Below are 15422 nucleotides of genomic sequence, written 5' to 3'. Positions count from 1 at the left end.
TTTTTTTTTTTGAGCAATCACGAATGCTTATTGTCCTCACTTGACCGTTCTTGGCGTTGTGGTTCCTTTTTCAGCTTTGACCAGGGACCTCTGCAGCACCACCGCCCACCGTCCTCTTCAGGCGGCGCGGCTGCTCCGGTCCTGAGCTATCCGCTTCTCCTGGTCGGAGGCGTCAATGTCCTACACACACGCGCGCTCACACACACACGCACACGACTTCACACATATACACTCACTCATGCCTACGTGCATACACACAGGTCTACGCACACACACAAGCCTACACACTTACACACACAACTACGCACAAAGTAACCGCCCAGGAGGAGAGGCAGGCTTGGGGGGGGGGGGATACAAGTCATTTCTAGAAACAATAACGCCAATGAGTAGGGTCCTGTGGCAGTTCGTGATTGCGAAAAACATAATTTAAATTCAAAATTTTAAAATTCAATTTTTTTTTTTTCTTTTTTTTTTTTTTTTTTTTTTTTAAGGTTTAAGCGATTACAGTGAAATTATTTTCATTTCTGCTCCGTGATAAAATGACACTTTTCTAAAGTTTTTCAAGTTTTTGGACTTCTTAGAACAAAACGATATTTTTGTGAAATTGTGTAACAATTCGATCTTTTAACTGACGAATACTTTCGTGATAGAGAAGTAACAATGAGAAACTGTTAATTTAAATAATATTTCATGCACTAGGTTGACAAATTCAAGTTTATGCGTTTTGACGGAATGATTTTTAATTAAGTTGAAAATTGTCCGAGGTTTTCGAACCCACGTTTACGGCTTTTGAAGCGAAGTTTCTACCACGAAGGCCCCCAGCGCATAATGAATGAGGCATAATGAGTGATGTAGTTTACATTTTTCTTTGCCAAAGAAAAAACATCCGCTTCACTTACAAAAGAGCTGGGTTCCGGTATCGTGGTCGCTTGGCGCGTTAGGCGCTGAGCAGTTAGGATTATTGCTTTAAAGCAACCGTAAATGTAATTCATTGTTTTGACGATTTGTTTTGGAAGAAAAGAAACTTTTGATTTGTTTTTATCCGAGTGAAATGTACGATATTTTCTTCTTTTTTTCTGACGATGATTTTTAAATGTTCCACTGGATGTTTTTTTTTTTTTTTTTTCGTTAGACGGATGGATTATGAGAGCGTGGTTGCTGGGCGAGTTTCGCGATAAACAATAGAGCTGTGGAACTATTTTTACATTTGAAAGATATTATTTGATGTCTTTTTTTGTTTATTTGGAGAAATATTTTAAATTGCTGTAAAAACCGCTTCACTCGCTAAATAGAGTTTTAAAGCAACTGTAAATATAATTTAATAATTTGACGAAAAGTTTTAAATTCCAAAGAAACTTTAATAGGTTTTTTTTCTTTGAAAAAGTGTGTACGCATTTTATACAAAGAAAAATGATCATTTTACATCAGAGGGGGAGGGGGCGTCAATTTTTATTTATTCATCGGACTTCCATTAAATTTTTAGCACGGGCATCGCTGTGCGGGTACTGCTAGTATATTATAAAATACATGAGTAAAATGCATTTGCATTGCAATAAAATAGTTATTTACAAAAAAAAAAAAAGAAAGAACAGCGTGGAAAATTAAATATTTCTAAATTTGTGACATTTTCTATGCTAAGGCTTGCTTAAATGAAAGGGTCATTGAGCACTCTCTTAAAATTTGAGTAAGAAGTTAAAACGTTTACAATAACACTATTAGTAATTCGAAAAAAAGGGGGGAGGGTCCTGGACTCTAGCTGAAAAAAATTTTTTGAACCACCCTAATGTGTATGTGGTCTGAGTGAAATAAAGATTGACTAGCACATGCTAAGATTCTGGTACTGAAACTTCCTATAGCACGCATATTCAATGAGAAAACCTACGCGATCCTAACTCAAGAGCATTTTCTTCAGTTGCACACTACAAGATGCCTCTTACAGATGTATCGGGCCTACTGTTCCCAAATTTCTTCGTTGGGTCTTGAGTATAGGGGTTGTCCACAAATGATATATAAAAATCTCTATAGTTTCTTTTAAATAAACTAGGGGGCTTGGCCTCTTCTCGCTGGCGATCACCAACCCCGTGCAGCGCAATCTTACTTGATGTGCACAGGTTTAAACAGTCTGTTAGAAAGAATCAGATTGAAGAACGCGTAACGAGTTCCGTTTCGAACAAAAAAAAAATCTTCTCTCACACTCCTGGAAAATAGAATTTAAGTAAAGAGCTCATAATTAGAACTTAACCCCGCTCTCAACGAAACACAAAAATAGAAACATGCATAACCGAGGTATTTAAAAAAAAAAGTAAAGCGCTTTGAAGACCACCCCTTTCCTGTGTTCCGAACTAACTTGTACCAAATTGCACAGCTATTCGCAACTGCAGAGCTCGAATACGCTACCTCGCGGTGATTAACAATACCACCGAAAAAGGTAAAACATTCGATTCCACGTGTTTTCTTTGGGGTAAATTACAGGCTTCACAGTTTATGGTGTAATGTAATTTCAGAAGAATAGAAAAGAAAGCTTCCCACAAACACGATGAAAAATGACTGTCATTCACTAAGCGTCAAAGCAAGTTATAAGTTACGGCATTTGTTTGTTTTAAATTTTTCATCCGCCATTAGACGGTGACTGTAGCGCCCCCTATAGTTTATTGGAGTTGCGAATAGGTGCTATGAGGTTCCTGATCATTCCAAAATAACAGTTATGGATGCTTGAAAAGTCGCTTGTAAATTCGTGCTCTCTAATGATATATTTTGCTGTCTAGCTCTGGGCTTGAATTGATCTTAGCCTAGGACAGAAAAAAAAAATCCTGCCACAACTTCTTTGACGCGACTTTTTTTTTTTTTTTAATTTATAAAGATTATCTTTATCAACGCATTTTTAACCGCATTTTATTATTAGAGAGTGTTATAATCTTTGCTAATAATAAAGCTGAATGTCCGGATGTCTGGATGTCAGTGACACGCATAGCGCCTAGACCATTCGGCCAATTTTCATGAAATTCGGTACAAAATTAGTTTGTAGCAGGGAAGTGTGCACCTCGAAGCGATTTTTCGAAAATTCGACTTCGTTCTTTTTCTATTCCAAATTTAAGAACATTTTACCGAGCAAATTATCATAACATGGACAAGTAAATTATCAAAACGTGGACGAGTCAATTGCCATAACGCGGGCGATCAAATGACCATAACAAGGGCGAGCAAATTGTCGAGTAAATCATCATTCATTATTTTTAGATATACAGGCGAACTAAATGACCTTTTAATTTTCTGCTACGGCCAAATTCTTTCGGATACAGCTTCTCTCTTTATAAATACTCTGTAGTTCAGTAAATAATACGGACAGGGCGGTGGTGGCCTGATCTGTAAGGCATTGGAATTGGGGTCGGAGGTTCTCGGGTTCGATCCTTGCTGGATCGAAGATCCACCGTCGTCATTAATGGTGACTGGGCGACGTTAAATATGCTCGTGGTTACAATGTCCTCCAAGTGAAACGATACTTTGGAGGTGCCAGACCAGAAAGTTATTTGGCTCCTGGCCTGGTTCTAAATTATCGAACTGTCCATAGATGGCACCACCATCTATTGTGTTGTCTTCTGAAGGCAAGGCGCCCGGCACGCAGTCCTTCCAGGGTTGCCAACTTAGGGGTTTCCCCCTAAATTTCGGAGGGAAATTTCAGAATGGGATTCTTTTAGGGGGATAAAATTTTTAGGGGTAAATTTAGGGGTTTTAGTTTTAGGGTTTTATTAGGTAAAAACGTTCTTCTTTTACCTATGAAAATGCTATTTTTCGATTGTTTCATGCATTTTTTTACTTACATATACTTTTTTAGCCTTTGTAACCATTGGTTTTGATCAGAAATGACATAAAAATCACTTTATTCCACTCAGCAATGAAAAATAGCAATGGTCACGTGATCTTTTAATCCCTTGCGTGACGTCACAGTTAAAAGATCACGTGACTTTCTGACGTCATCTAGGGGTTTTTAGGGGTTTTATGAGTTGAGTTTAGGGGAAAACATTTTTAGGAGTTGGCAACCCTGAGTCCTTCATAGTTTGAGGACCAGAGGTCCCTCTGATAGTTGATAGTTGATAGATAATACGGATGGGCCGTGGTAGCCTGATCGGTAAGGCATTGGACTCGGGGCCGGAGGGTCTCGGGTTCGATCCTCGCTGGTCGAAGACCCACCGTCGTCATTAAAGGGGACTGGGCGACGTTAAATATGCTCGTGGTCTCAATGTCCTCCAAGTGAAACGATATCTCTGGGGGTGCTAGCACCAGGTAGCTATTCAGGTCCTGGTCAAGTTCTAAATTCTCATTAACTCTTCGATCCGGTGATGGTGCTGCCATCTATCGGTATATAAAATAATGGAGGCAAGGCACTTAGTATGCAGTCCTCGACATAAACACAGTTGTAGTCAGTTGTGACTCTGAATAGGAATACGGATGCTATGTTCTCCCACAGGTGTACGCTCGTCCAGAGTGGCAGATGTACGAAGACACGACCCTCAAGAACGTGGCCATTTTCTTGTTGGAGTGTGTACGTGCCAAGAAGCACGTCCAGCCGTATCCCGTGCACGACGTGCCCTGGGGCCCCGCCCAATCGTTCTTCGACTTCAAGATGAAGCTCGTGAACCAGATCGGCCCCACCATCGTCACCTGGGGAGGCAAGAGGAAGCTAGTTCTCGAAACTGCTTCGGCGATGCTCATCACGCAACAGGTAACTGTCCTCTGCCAACTTGTGACGGCTCCGAGTTAATCGCCCCCTTTACACGAGGGTACTTAGTTGAATCAACTTTGCTACGGGCGAGTTAGCAGGGAGTTTAACCAGACAGAAAAGGGAAGGATTCGCCCGGAATCCTTCAGACGATAGTCTCTTCAGGCACATGTGCCGCTATCATTACCATCCCGATGAGTTGAATCAACTTTTCAGGTGATTCAACTCATCAGGGCATTGCCAAGCTTCCGCTCTATACACGAGTAAAATAGTTGAGTCAACTTGGATCAGTTTTAACAGCGTTGCTTCCCCATTCTCGTTCCCGATGAGTTGAATCAACTTTTTAGGTGATTCAACTCTTCAGGGCATTGCCAAACTTCCGCTCTATACACGAGTAAAATAGTTGAGTCAACTTGGATCAGTTTTAACAGCGTTGCTTCCCCATTCTCGTTCCCGATGAGTTGAATCAACTTTTCAGGTGATTCAACTCTTCAGGGCATTGCCAAACTTCCGCTCTATACACGAGTAAAATAGTTGCGTCAACTCGGATCAGTTTTAACAGCGTTGCCGCTGCCATTCTCGTCCCCGAAGAGTTGAATTTATTTTCTAGTTGATTCAACTCTTGGGGACATTAGCGATGGGCCTCTACAAATGAGTCACGCAGTTGAATCACTTCGGCTCAGTTTTAACAGCGTTGCTGCTATCATTCTCATCCCGATGAGTTGAATCAATATTTTAGTTCTAAATCTCTCTCGTTGGGGGTATATTAAGATATAAGGTTTTAAACGTATTTATTCGTTTATAGAAACCAAGTAACTTACCTTAATTCATTTTTATACAACGGCTTATGAGTTCAGTACTTACAATTTAATTATGTATGTTATGTAAAAATTATTTTTAAAATTATCAAGGGTGAAAGGAGTTTTTTCAAGACGGAAGTTCAGGTTAAATAATTAACGTCGCCAAAACTTATGCGTATGAACCCCACCATCGTCACCGGGGGAGGCAAGAGGAAGCTAGTTCTCGAAACTGCTTCGACGATGCTCATCACGCAACAGGTAACTATCCTCTGCCAACTTGTGACGGCTCCGAGTTTATGGCCCCCTTCACACGAGGGTACTTAGTTGAATCAACTTTGCTACGGGCGAGTTATCAGGAAGTGTAACGAGACAGAAAAGTGAAGGAATTGCCCGGAGTCCTTCGCACTACCGTCAACTCATCAGACACACCAGACACATGTGTCACATCCCGATGAGTTGAATCAACTTTTCAGGTGATTCAACTCATCAGGGCATTGCCAAGCTTCCGCTCTATACACGAGTAAAATAGTTGAGTCAACTTGGATCAGTTTTAACAGCGTTGCCACCCCATTCTCGTTCCCGATGCGTTGAGTCAACTTTTAGGTGACTTGAGTCAACTTTTAGTTGATTCAACTAATCAGGCCATTGTCAAGCTTCCGCTCTACACACGAGTAAAATAGTTGCGTCAACTCGGATCAGTTTTAACAGCGTTGCCGCTGCATTTTCATTCTGAAGAGTTGAATCAATTTTCTAGTTGACTCAACTCTTGGGGACATTAGCGATGGGCCTCTACAAATGAGTCAAGCAGTTGAATCACTTCGGCTCAGTTTTAACAGCGTTGCTGCTATCATTCTCATCCCGATGAGTTGAATCAATATTTTAGTTCTAAATCTCTCTCGTTGGGGGTATATTAAGATATAAGGTTTTAAACGTATTTATTCGTTTATAGAAACCAAGTAACTTACCTTAATTCATTTTTATACAACGGCTTATGAGTTCAGTACTTACAATTTAATTATGTATGTTATGTAAAAATTATTTTTAAAATTATCAAGGGTGAAAGGAGTTTTTTCAAGACGGAAGTTCAGGTTAAATAATTAACGTCGCCAAAACTTATGCGTATGAACCCCACCATCGTCACCTGGGGAGGCAAGAGGAAGCTAGTTCTCGAAACTGCTTCGACGATGCTCATCACGCAACAGGTAACTATCCTCTGCCAACTTGTGACGGCTCCGAGTTTATGGCCCCCTTCACACGAGGGTACTTAGTTGAATCAACTTTGCTACGGGCGAGTTATCAGGAAGTGTAACGAGACAGAAAAGTGAAGGAATTGCCCGGAGTCCTTCGCACTACCGTCAACTCATCAGACACACCAGACACATGTGTCACATCCCGATGAGTTGAATCAACTTTTCAGGTGATTCAACTCTTCAGGGCATTGCCAAACTTCCGCTCTATACACGAGTAAAATAGTTGAGTCAACTTGGATCAGTTTTAACAGCGTTGCCACCCCATTCTCGTTCCCGATGCGTTGAGTCAACTTTTAGGTGACTTGAGTCAACTTTTAGTTGATTCAACTAATCAGGCCATTGTCAAGCTTCCGCTCTACACACGAGTAAAATAGTTGCGTCAACTCGGATCAGTTTTAACAGCGTTGCCGCTGCATTTTCATTCTGAAGAGTTGAATCAATTTTCTAGTTGACTCAACTCTTGGGGACATTAGCGATGGGCCTCTACAAATGAGTCAAGCAGTTGAATCACTTCGGCTCAGTTTTAACAGCGTTGCTGCTATCATTCTCATCCCGATGAGTTGAATCAATATTTTAGTTCTAAATCTCTCTCGTTGGGGGTATATTAAGATATAAGGTTTTAAACGTATTTATTCGTTTATAGAAACCAAGTAACTTACCTTAATTCATTTTTATACAACGGCTTATGAGTTCAGTACTTACAATTTAATTATGTATGTTATGTAAAAATTATTTTTAAAATTATCAAGGGTGAAAGGAGTTTTTTCAAGACGGAAGTTCAGGTTAAATAATTAACGTCGCCAAAACTTATGCGTATGAACCCCACCATCGTCACCTGGGGAGGCAAGAGGAAGCTAGTTCTCGAAACTGCTTCGACGATGCTCATCACGCAACAGGTAACTATCCTCTGCCAACTTGTGACGGCTCCGAGTTTATGGCCCCCTTCACACGAGGGTACTTAGTTGAATCAACTTTGCTACGGGCGAGTTATCAGGAAGTGTAACGAGACAGAAAAGTGAAGGAATTGCCCGGAGTCCTTCGCACTACCGTCAACTCATCAGACACACCAGACACATGTGTCACATCCCGATGAGTTGAATCAACTTTTCAGGTGATTCAACTCTTCAGGGCATTGCCAAACTTCCGCTCTATACACGAGTAAAATAGTTGAGTCAACTTGGATCAGTTTTAACAGCGTTGCCACCCCATTCTCGTTCCCGATGCGTTGAGTCAACTTTTAGGTGACTTGAGTCAACTTTTAGTTGATTCAACTAATCAGGCCATTGTCAAGCTTCCGCTCTACACACGAGTAAAATAGTTGCGTCAACTCGGATCAGTTTTAACAGCGTTGCCGCTGCCATTCTCGTCCCCGAAGAGTTGAATTTATTTTCTAGTTGATTCAACTCTTGGGGACATTAGCGATGGGCCTCTACAAATTAGTCAAGCAGTTGAATCACTTCGGCTCAGTTTTAACAGCGTTGCTGCTGTCATTCTCATCCCGATGAGTTGAATCAATATTTTAGTTCTAAATCTCTCTCGTTGGGGGTATATTAAGATATAAGGTTTTAAACGTATTTATTCGTTTATAGAAACCAAGTAACTTACCTTAATTCATTTTTATACAACGGCTTATGAGTTCAGTACTTACAATTTAATTATGTATGTTATGTAAAAATTATTTTTAAAATTATCAAGGGTGAAAGGAGTTTTTTCAAGACGGAAGTTCAGGTTAAATAATTAACGTCGCCAAAACTTATGCGTATGAACCCCACCATCGTCACCTGGGGAGGCAGGAGGAAGCTAGTTCTCGAAACTGCTTCGACGATGCTCATCACGCAACAGGTAACTATCCTCTGCCAACTTGTGGCGGCTCCGAGTTTATGGCCCCCTTCACACGAGGGTACTTAGTTGAATCAACTTTGCTACGGGCGAGTTATCAGGAAGTGTAACGAGACAGAAAAGTGAAGGAATTGCCCGGAGTCCTTCGCACTACCGTCAGCTCATGAGACACACCAGACACATGTGTCACATCCCGATGAGTTGAATCAACTTTTCAGGTGATTCAACTCATCAGGGCATTGCCAAGCTTCCGCTCTATACACGAGTAAAATAGTTGAGTCAACTTGGATCAGTTTTAACAGCGTTGCCACCCCATTCTCGTTCCCGATGCGTTGAGTCAACTTTTAGGTGACTTGAGTCAACTTTTAGTTGATTCAACTAATCAGGCCATTGTCAAGCTTCCGCTCTACACACGAGTAAAATAGTTGCGTCAACTCGGATCAGTTTTAACAGCGTTGCCGCTGCATTTTCATTCTGAAGAGTTGAATCAATTTTCTAGTTGACTCAACTCTTGGGGACATTAGCGATGGGCCTCTACAAATGCGTCAACCAGTTGAATCAACTCGGTTCAGTTTTAACAGCGTTGCTGCTATCATTCTCATCCCGATGAGTTGAATCAATTTTTTAGTTCTAACTCCCTCGTTGGGGGTATATTGAGATATAAGGTTTTAAACGTATTCATTCGTTTATAGAAACCAAGTAACTTACTTAATTCATTTTTATACAACGGCTTATGAGTTCAGTACTTACAATTCAATTATGTATGTCATGTAAAAATTATTTTTAAAATTATCAAGGGTGAAAGGAGTTTTTTCAAGATGGAAATTCAGGTTAAATGATTAATGTCGCCAAAACTTATGCGTATGAACCCCACTATCTTCACCTGGGGAGGCAAGAGGAAACTAGTTCTGGAAACTGCTTCGACGATGCTCATTACGCAACAGGTAACTACCCTCTGCCAACTTGTGACGGCGAGTTAATCGCCCCCTTCACACGAGGGAACTTAGTTGAAGCAACTTTGCTGCGGGCGAGTTATCAGGAAGTTTAATGAGACAGAAAAGTGAAGGAATTGCCCGGAGTCCTTCACACGACCGTCAACTCATTAGGCACACCAGACACATGTGTCTTATCCCGATGAGTTGAATTAACTTTTTAAGTGATTTAACTCATTGGGAAATTGCCAGGTCTTCTCTCTACACGCACGAGTTCAGTCGACTCGGATCAGTTTTAACAGCGTTGCCGCTACCGTTCTCGTTCCCGATGCGTTGAATCAACTTTTAGTTGATTCAACGCATCAACTGAATTCGAGATGAAACTCGTGCCACGTGACGATAGTGGATTGAATCAACTTTTACTTGATTCAATTAATCAGGACATTGTTAAGCTTCCGTTCTACGCACGGGTAAAATAGTTGAGTTTACTCGGATCAGTTTTAACAGCGTTGCCGCTACCATTCTCGTCCCCAAAGAGTTGAATTTATTTTCTAGTTGATTCATCTAATCAGAACATTGTCAAACTTCCGTTCTACACTCGAGTAAAATAGTTGAGTCAACTCAGATCAGTTTTAACAGCGTTGCCGCTGCTATTCTCATCCTGAAGAATTGAATTAATTTTCTAGTCGATTCAACTCATGGAGGCATTAGCGATGGGCGTATAAAAATGAATCCACCGGTTGAATCAACTCTGTTCAATTTTAACAGCGTTGCCGCTACCATTCTCATCCCGACAAGTTGAATCAATTTTTTACTTCTAACTCGTTGGAGGTACATTAAAATATAAACTTTTGAACGTATTTATCCGTTTATAGAAACCAAGTAACTTACTTAATTCATTTTTATACAACGTCTTATGACTTCAGTAGTTACAATTTAAGTATGTATGTTACGTAAAAATTATTTTTAAAAGTATCAAGGGTGAAAAACGTTTTTTCAAGTCGGAATTTTAGGCTAAATGACTAATGTAGCAAAAACTTATGCGTATTAAACTGCCAATTTTCACTGTAAAAACTTACAAATCGGTTAAGAGTACCAAAATTAATTTGTATTTGTTTACATTTTCAATTCGCCTATTTTAATGTGTTACATGCTCAGTATTATCGCTCCGATAGCTAGCAGATTTTATATACGCAGTACTGCTTTTGGTGTAGTTAGGCAGAGAAATAACTTTACTTAAAATGCATTTATTCTATAGTGAGGATTTAACTTTAAAAAAACGTATTTCATAACAATATCACAACATATTCAACTGACAAAAACCAACAACTCAGTGTAACAAAAATATTCACACTCGCACATACATTTAAATTATAGCTGAAAACGATAACATTGAATGTAAGAAGTATGTAAAAGCTAAAAAAGGAAACGAACACAATTATAAGTTTTAAAATATTTAATGACTATAATAATAGTATACATCGTAAGAAAACATATGCTGAAAATTATTGCTGATAATCTGATCGCTGTAAATTGAGAGTAAAAAAAAAGAAAAATGTAAAATATTTTTCTAATTAAATATTTTCTATTTGATTATAAAACATTTTTTTTGATAAAAAGAATCAGTAAATGAAAGGTTGAATGAATAAATGAAAAGATAATGAAACAAAAAGAAATAATAAAATGAATAAATCAATTAATATATGAAGAAAACTAAATGAGGGAGTGAAAGAATGAATGAATAAGAAAAAAAGTGAATGAATGAATAAATGAGTGAATTACTAAATGAAAGAATGTAAATAAATTAATTAATAAATGAAAACGTACGTGATTTATATTAAATGATTGAGTGAGTAAACGGAACAAGCTATTTCACTTTGCTCCGTATGTACTTGACTAATTGCACATTTTTTTTTTAAATAAAAATTTTTCTAATAAAATATTTTCTATTTGATTATAAAACATTTTTTTTAATAAAAAGAATCAGTAAATAAAAGGTTGAATAAATAAATGAAAAGATAATGAAACAAAAAGAAGCAATAAAATGAATAAATCAATTAATATATGAAGAAAACTAAATGAGGGAGTAAAAGAATGAATGAATACGAAAAAAAGTGAATGAATGAATAAATGAGTGAATTACTAAATGAAAGAATGTAAATAAATTAATTAATAAATGAAAACGTACGTGATTTATATTAAATGATTGAGTGAGTAAACGGAACAAGCTATTTCACTTTGCTCCGTATGTACTTGACTAATTGCACATTTTTTTTTAAATAAAAATTTTTCTAATAAAATATTTTCTATTTGATTATAAAACATTTTTTTTAATAAAAAGAATCAGTAAATAAAAGGTTGAATAAATAAATGAAAAGATAATGAAACAAAAAGAAGCAATAAAATGAATAAATCAATTAATATATGAAGAAAACTAAATGAGGGAGTAAAAGAATGAATGAATACGAAAAAAAGTGAATGAATGAATAAATGAGTGAATTACTAAATGAAAGAATGTAAATAAATTAATTAATAAATGAAAACGTACGTGATTTATATTAAATGATTGAGTGAGTAAACGGAACAAGCTATTTCACTTTGCTCCGTATGTACTTGACTAATTGCACATTTTTTTTTTAAATACAAAATTTTTCTAATGAAATATTTTCTATTTGATTAGAAAACATTTTTTTTAATAAAAAGAATCAGTAAATAAAAGGTTGAATAAATAAATGAAAAGATAATGAAACAAAAAACGAATAATAAAATGAATAAATCAATTAATATATGAAGAAAACTAAATGAGGGAGTAAAAGAATGAATGAATAAGAAAAAAGTGAATGAATGAATAAATGAGAGAATTACTAAATGAAAGAATGTAAATGAATTAATTAATAAATGAAAACGTACGTGATTTATATTAAATGATTGAGTGAGTAAACGGAACAAGCTATTTCACTTTGCTCCGTATGTACTTGACTAATTGCACATTTTTTTAAAAATACAAATAAGGTCAACATTAACTAATTTTTTTGCTGCATTGAAGATTAGGAGGTCTCAATTAATATTTCAAATGATAATAACATTAATTTTATCATTCTGTAGTAACAAAAATAATTTTTGACTTACGACAAAATATTACAATATGAGTATCATTTTTAAAAATTGCCTGTTTTACCAAATGCTTTGATCTTTGGCGGTATTTTTTTTCCTGACTCGAATAGCCTACATATGGCACTATATAGTTAAAATAATACCAGATATGTGGAACTAAAAGCAGAGAAAATATTTCGCTTTTCCACTTTGCCCCGCTTTTTAACTTTGACCAATGTTCCCCTACATATCGTTAAAAATGTGAAAAGACCCGTTGATAATCCGACCGCTGATAATCGGGATGTACGTATGTGCAGGTGTGCGTATGTGAGTACTGTTTGACCGCGGATTGTATGTAATTTGGCAATCTGCCAAGTAAAGACGATTCCATCTGAATGTATCTAGCAGGGGAGAAGGGAAAATAACAATGGGATTTTTTGATGCACTCGTTTTATAATGTCACTAGTGCCTTAGGACAAAGGAAAAACAAAATTAGTTACCATGGAAACAACAAAAAGAAAATAAAATATTTTCATTTCGTTCAGGAACCTAAAAGCAAAATGGTAAGCTCAAAACTTTGTTGTAAATAAGTAGATCAATTCATTTTTGCCGTGAGAATATAGATCGAATATTCTTTAGATTAAAAAAACGTTGCTGAGAGCAAATTTTCATTTTTACAAAACTCAGGCTAAATAATAGAGGCGAAAGTGCACATCTGTAACAACACAACCAACACCCCAATAAACTAATAGATACGTCCATTTCCGGCTATAAAACGGATTTCAGCCTTTCCATGTAATCGATGATCAAACAGTATGTATCTCGCATAACTCAAAAACAGTATGACCTAGAAAGTTGAAATTTGATACGTAGACTCATGGTGGGGTCTAGTTGCGGACCTCCCTTTTTTATTGAATTCGGATGCTCCAAAGCGGGTCTTTTACACCTTTTCGGGGGGAAATCATTGTTAATTCCAATGCAAACTCAAGTGGTGTTATAATTTGGCGGACACTTGGCAATATATCGCCAGTTTTTTGGTCGCCAAGTTTTGTCGCCAACTTGGCGACAAGCTTGGTGAATTTGTTTTCCGAAAATCTAGTTTCAATTTGGCCACTGTTGGTGATACTTAGAGTGAAAACAATTGAATCACATTAGAATTACCAATAATGGGGAAATAACATCAAATTGGTGTAAAAGGAAGTCATGTGATGCACACATCAGCTCGTTTCTAATACAGCAAAACCTGTGAAGTTGACCACCCTTGTAAGTTGACCACCTATCTAAGTTGACCGCTTTTTTCAGGCACGGAATTAGCCTTTATCATATAAATCAACCCTGTCAGTTGATCACCTGTTTAAGTTGACCGCTTTTTTCAGGTACGGAATAGCACTTATCATATAAATCAACCCTGTAAGTTGACCACCTGTTTAAGTTGACCACTAAAGTAGTGAGTGCACCGCAGGTGGTCAACTTACACAGGTTTCACTGTAGTAAGTTATTTCTCCTCTTTCCAGCTCTTCGATGTGAGCGGTAAGGAGATGGACACCAGGGGAAGCATCCAAAGGGAAGACTCCGATGTCCGAATCACCTTCACCATCACTCCTCCAAGGATCGGCTACTACAAGCTCCTCATTTTCGGCATGCCCAAGCCCAAGTTGAAAGGCAAGTGGCGACTGCCACTGTTGGCTTCCTTCCTAATCGACTGCAAGTTGACCAAGAATCCGGGAGAGGACGACCCTTACAACGCCAGCACGAAGAAGGACAGCAAGAAGAAGAAGATGAGGATACCAACGGTCAGATGAGGATGCCTTTTGGACCTGATTTTTCAGCCTGTTGAAGCAAAAGTTCTTCTTTCTTCAAACCTGAACGAATGACAGATTCTTCCACTGTTGTTTGACGTTATGACTTTTTTGTTGCATGTGTCTAGTCTTGCCATCAAGTCGGAATTCGAGTTTTTAAGCATTGTCTACAGTAATATTTTCAATACCCAACAGAGTATCTCAATGAAAATTGTTTCTGGTGGCACTGGTTTGACGAAGTCCTAACTACTTCTGCTAGAGCTCAGGACGTATGACCCAATGAATGCTGTCAAAATATGGGTTGAACATAAGTGTGGACATTAAACGGACCAAGATTTTCATACGAACTGGCTATTAGCATTGTTAATCATTAAACAAAATAATTTAATTAATCATCAAAATATGCTTTCTTGCTTAACTTTTCTAGTGCCAATGAAAGTTATAGCATACTAGCATTCCCGTATCTGGCATTGCTCGGGTAATGGAATTAGCAGGGGTTAAAAGTGCTTGGTGCACCTAGTTTCGAAAATTCTCTGTAATAATTACTTATTACCTATATTTGTTTCTAATTTTTGGAGGATCCCGGGGCCCCTGGACTCCTTATATATATGCCCTTGTCCTTAACCGTTCTTTAACTGTTATTAACGATCCTTTTAAAGTATTGATTATCTTCGCAAACACAGGCCATCCACATTTTATTGTTATACCTATGTTTAAGCAAGAACTTCTTTGTATAGAGACATTTTTAAAAAACTAAAAATGTATACAACATTTTTAGTTTTTTTTCTCTAGTGCTAAAATTATTAAGCTGCTTGATGAACTGACTTTGGAGCAAGCTACATAACATTGCCCGTGTGAAAAAAAGTCTTCTCTTAAATTGATCCCTGCTACTTTTAATGTCTATCCTTGTGACTTATTAACGGTTATTGCAAAGCAAACTTTTATAGGAAACTGCACTCTTCTAAATTCAAAAGGATAGTCCGCCTGTGATG

At 37.7% G+C, this 15422-nt stretch overlaps 1 protein-coding gene across 1 annotated transcript in view; it reads left to right on the top strand.

Annotated features, from left to right (window-relative positions):
* LOC129232461 (kyphoscoliosis peptidase-like) overlaps positions 1-14433 on the top strand; it is a 170772-nt gene extending 156339 nt beyond the window's left edge. Inside the window, exons 10-11 of the mRNA XM_054866606.1 lie at positions 4466-4720; positions 14146-14433. Of these exons, the coding sequence (XP_054722581.1) occupies positions 4466-4720; positions 14146-14433 (543 nt within the window). The remainder of the gene's footprint in view (positions 1-4465; positions 4721-14145) is intronic.
* The last annotated feature ends 989 nt before the right edge of the window (positions 14434-15422 follow it).

This window comes from Uloborus diversus, unplaced genomic scaffold, assembly GCF_026930045.1.
Source record: "Uloborus diversus isolate 005 unplaced genomic scaffold, Udiv.v.3.1 scaffold_12, whole genome shotgun sequence".
In the NCBI taxonomy this organism is placed as follows: domain Eukaryota; kingdom Metazoa; phylum Arthropoda; class Arachnida; order Araneae; family Uloboridae; genus Uloborus; species Uloborus diversus.
This window is presented reverse-complemented; position numbering and strand designations above follow the sequence as displayed.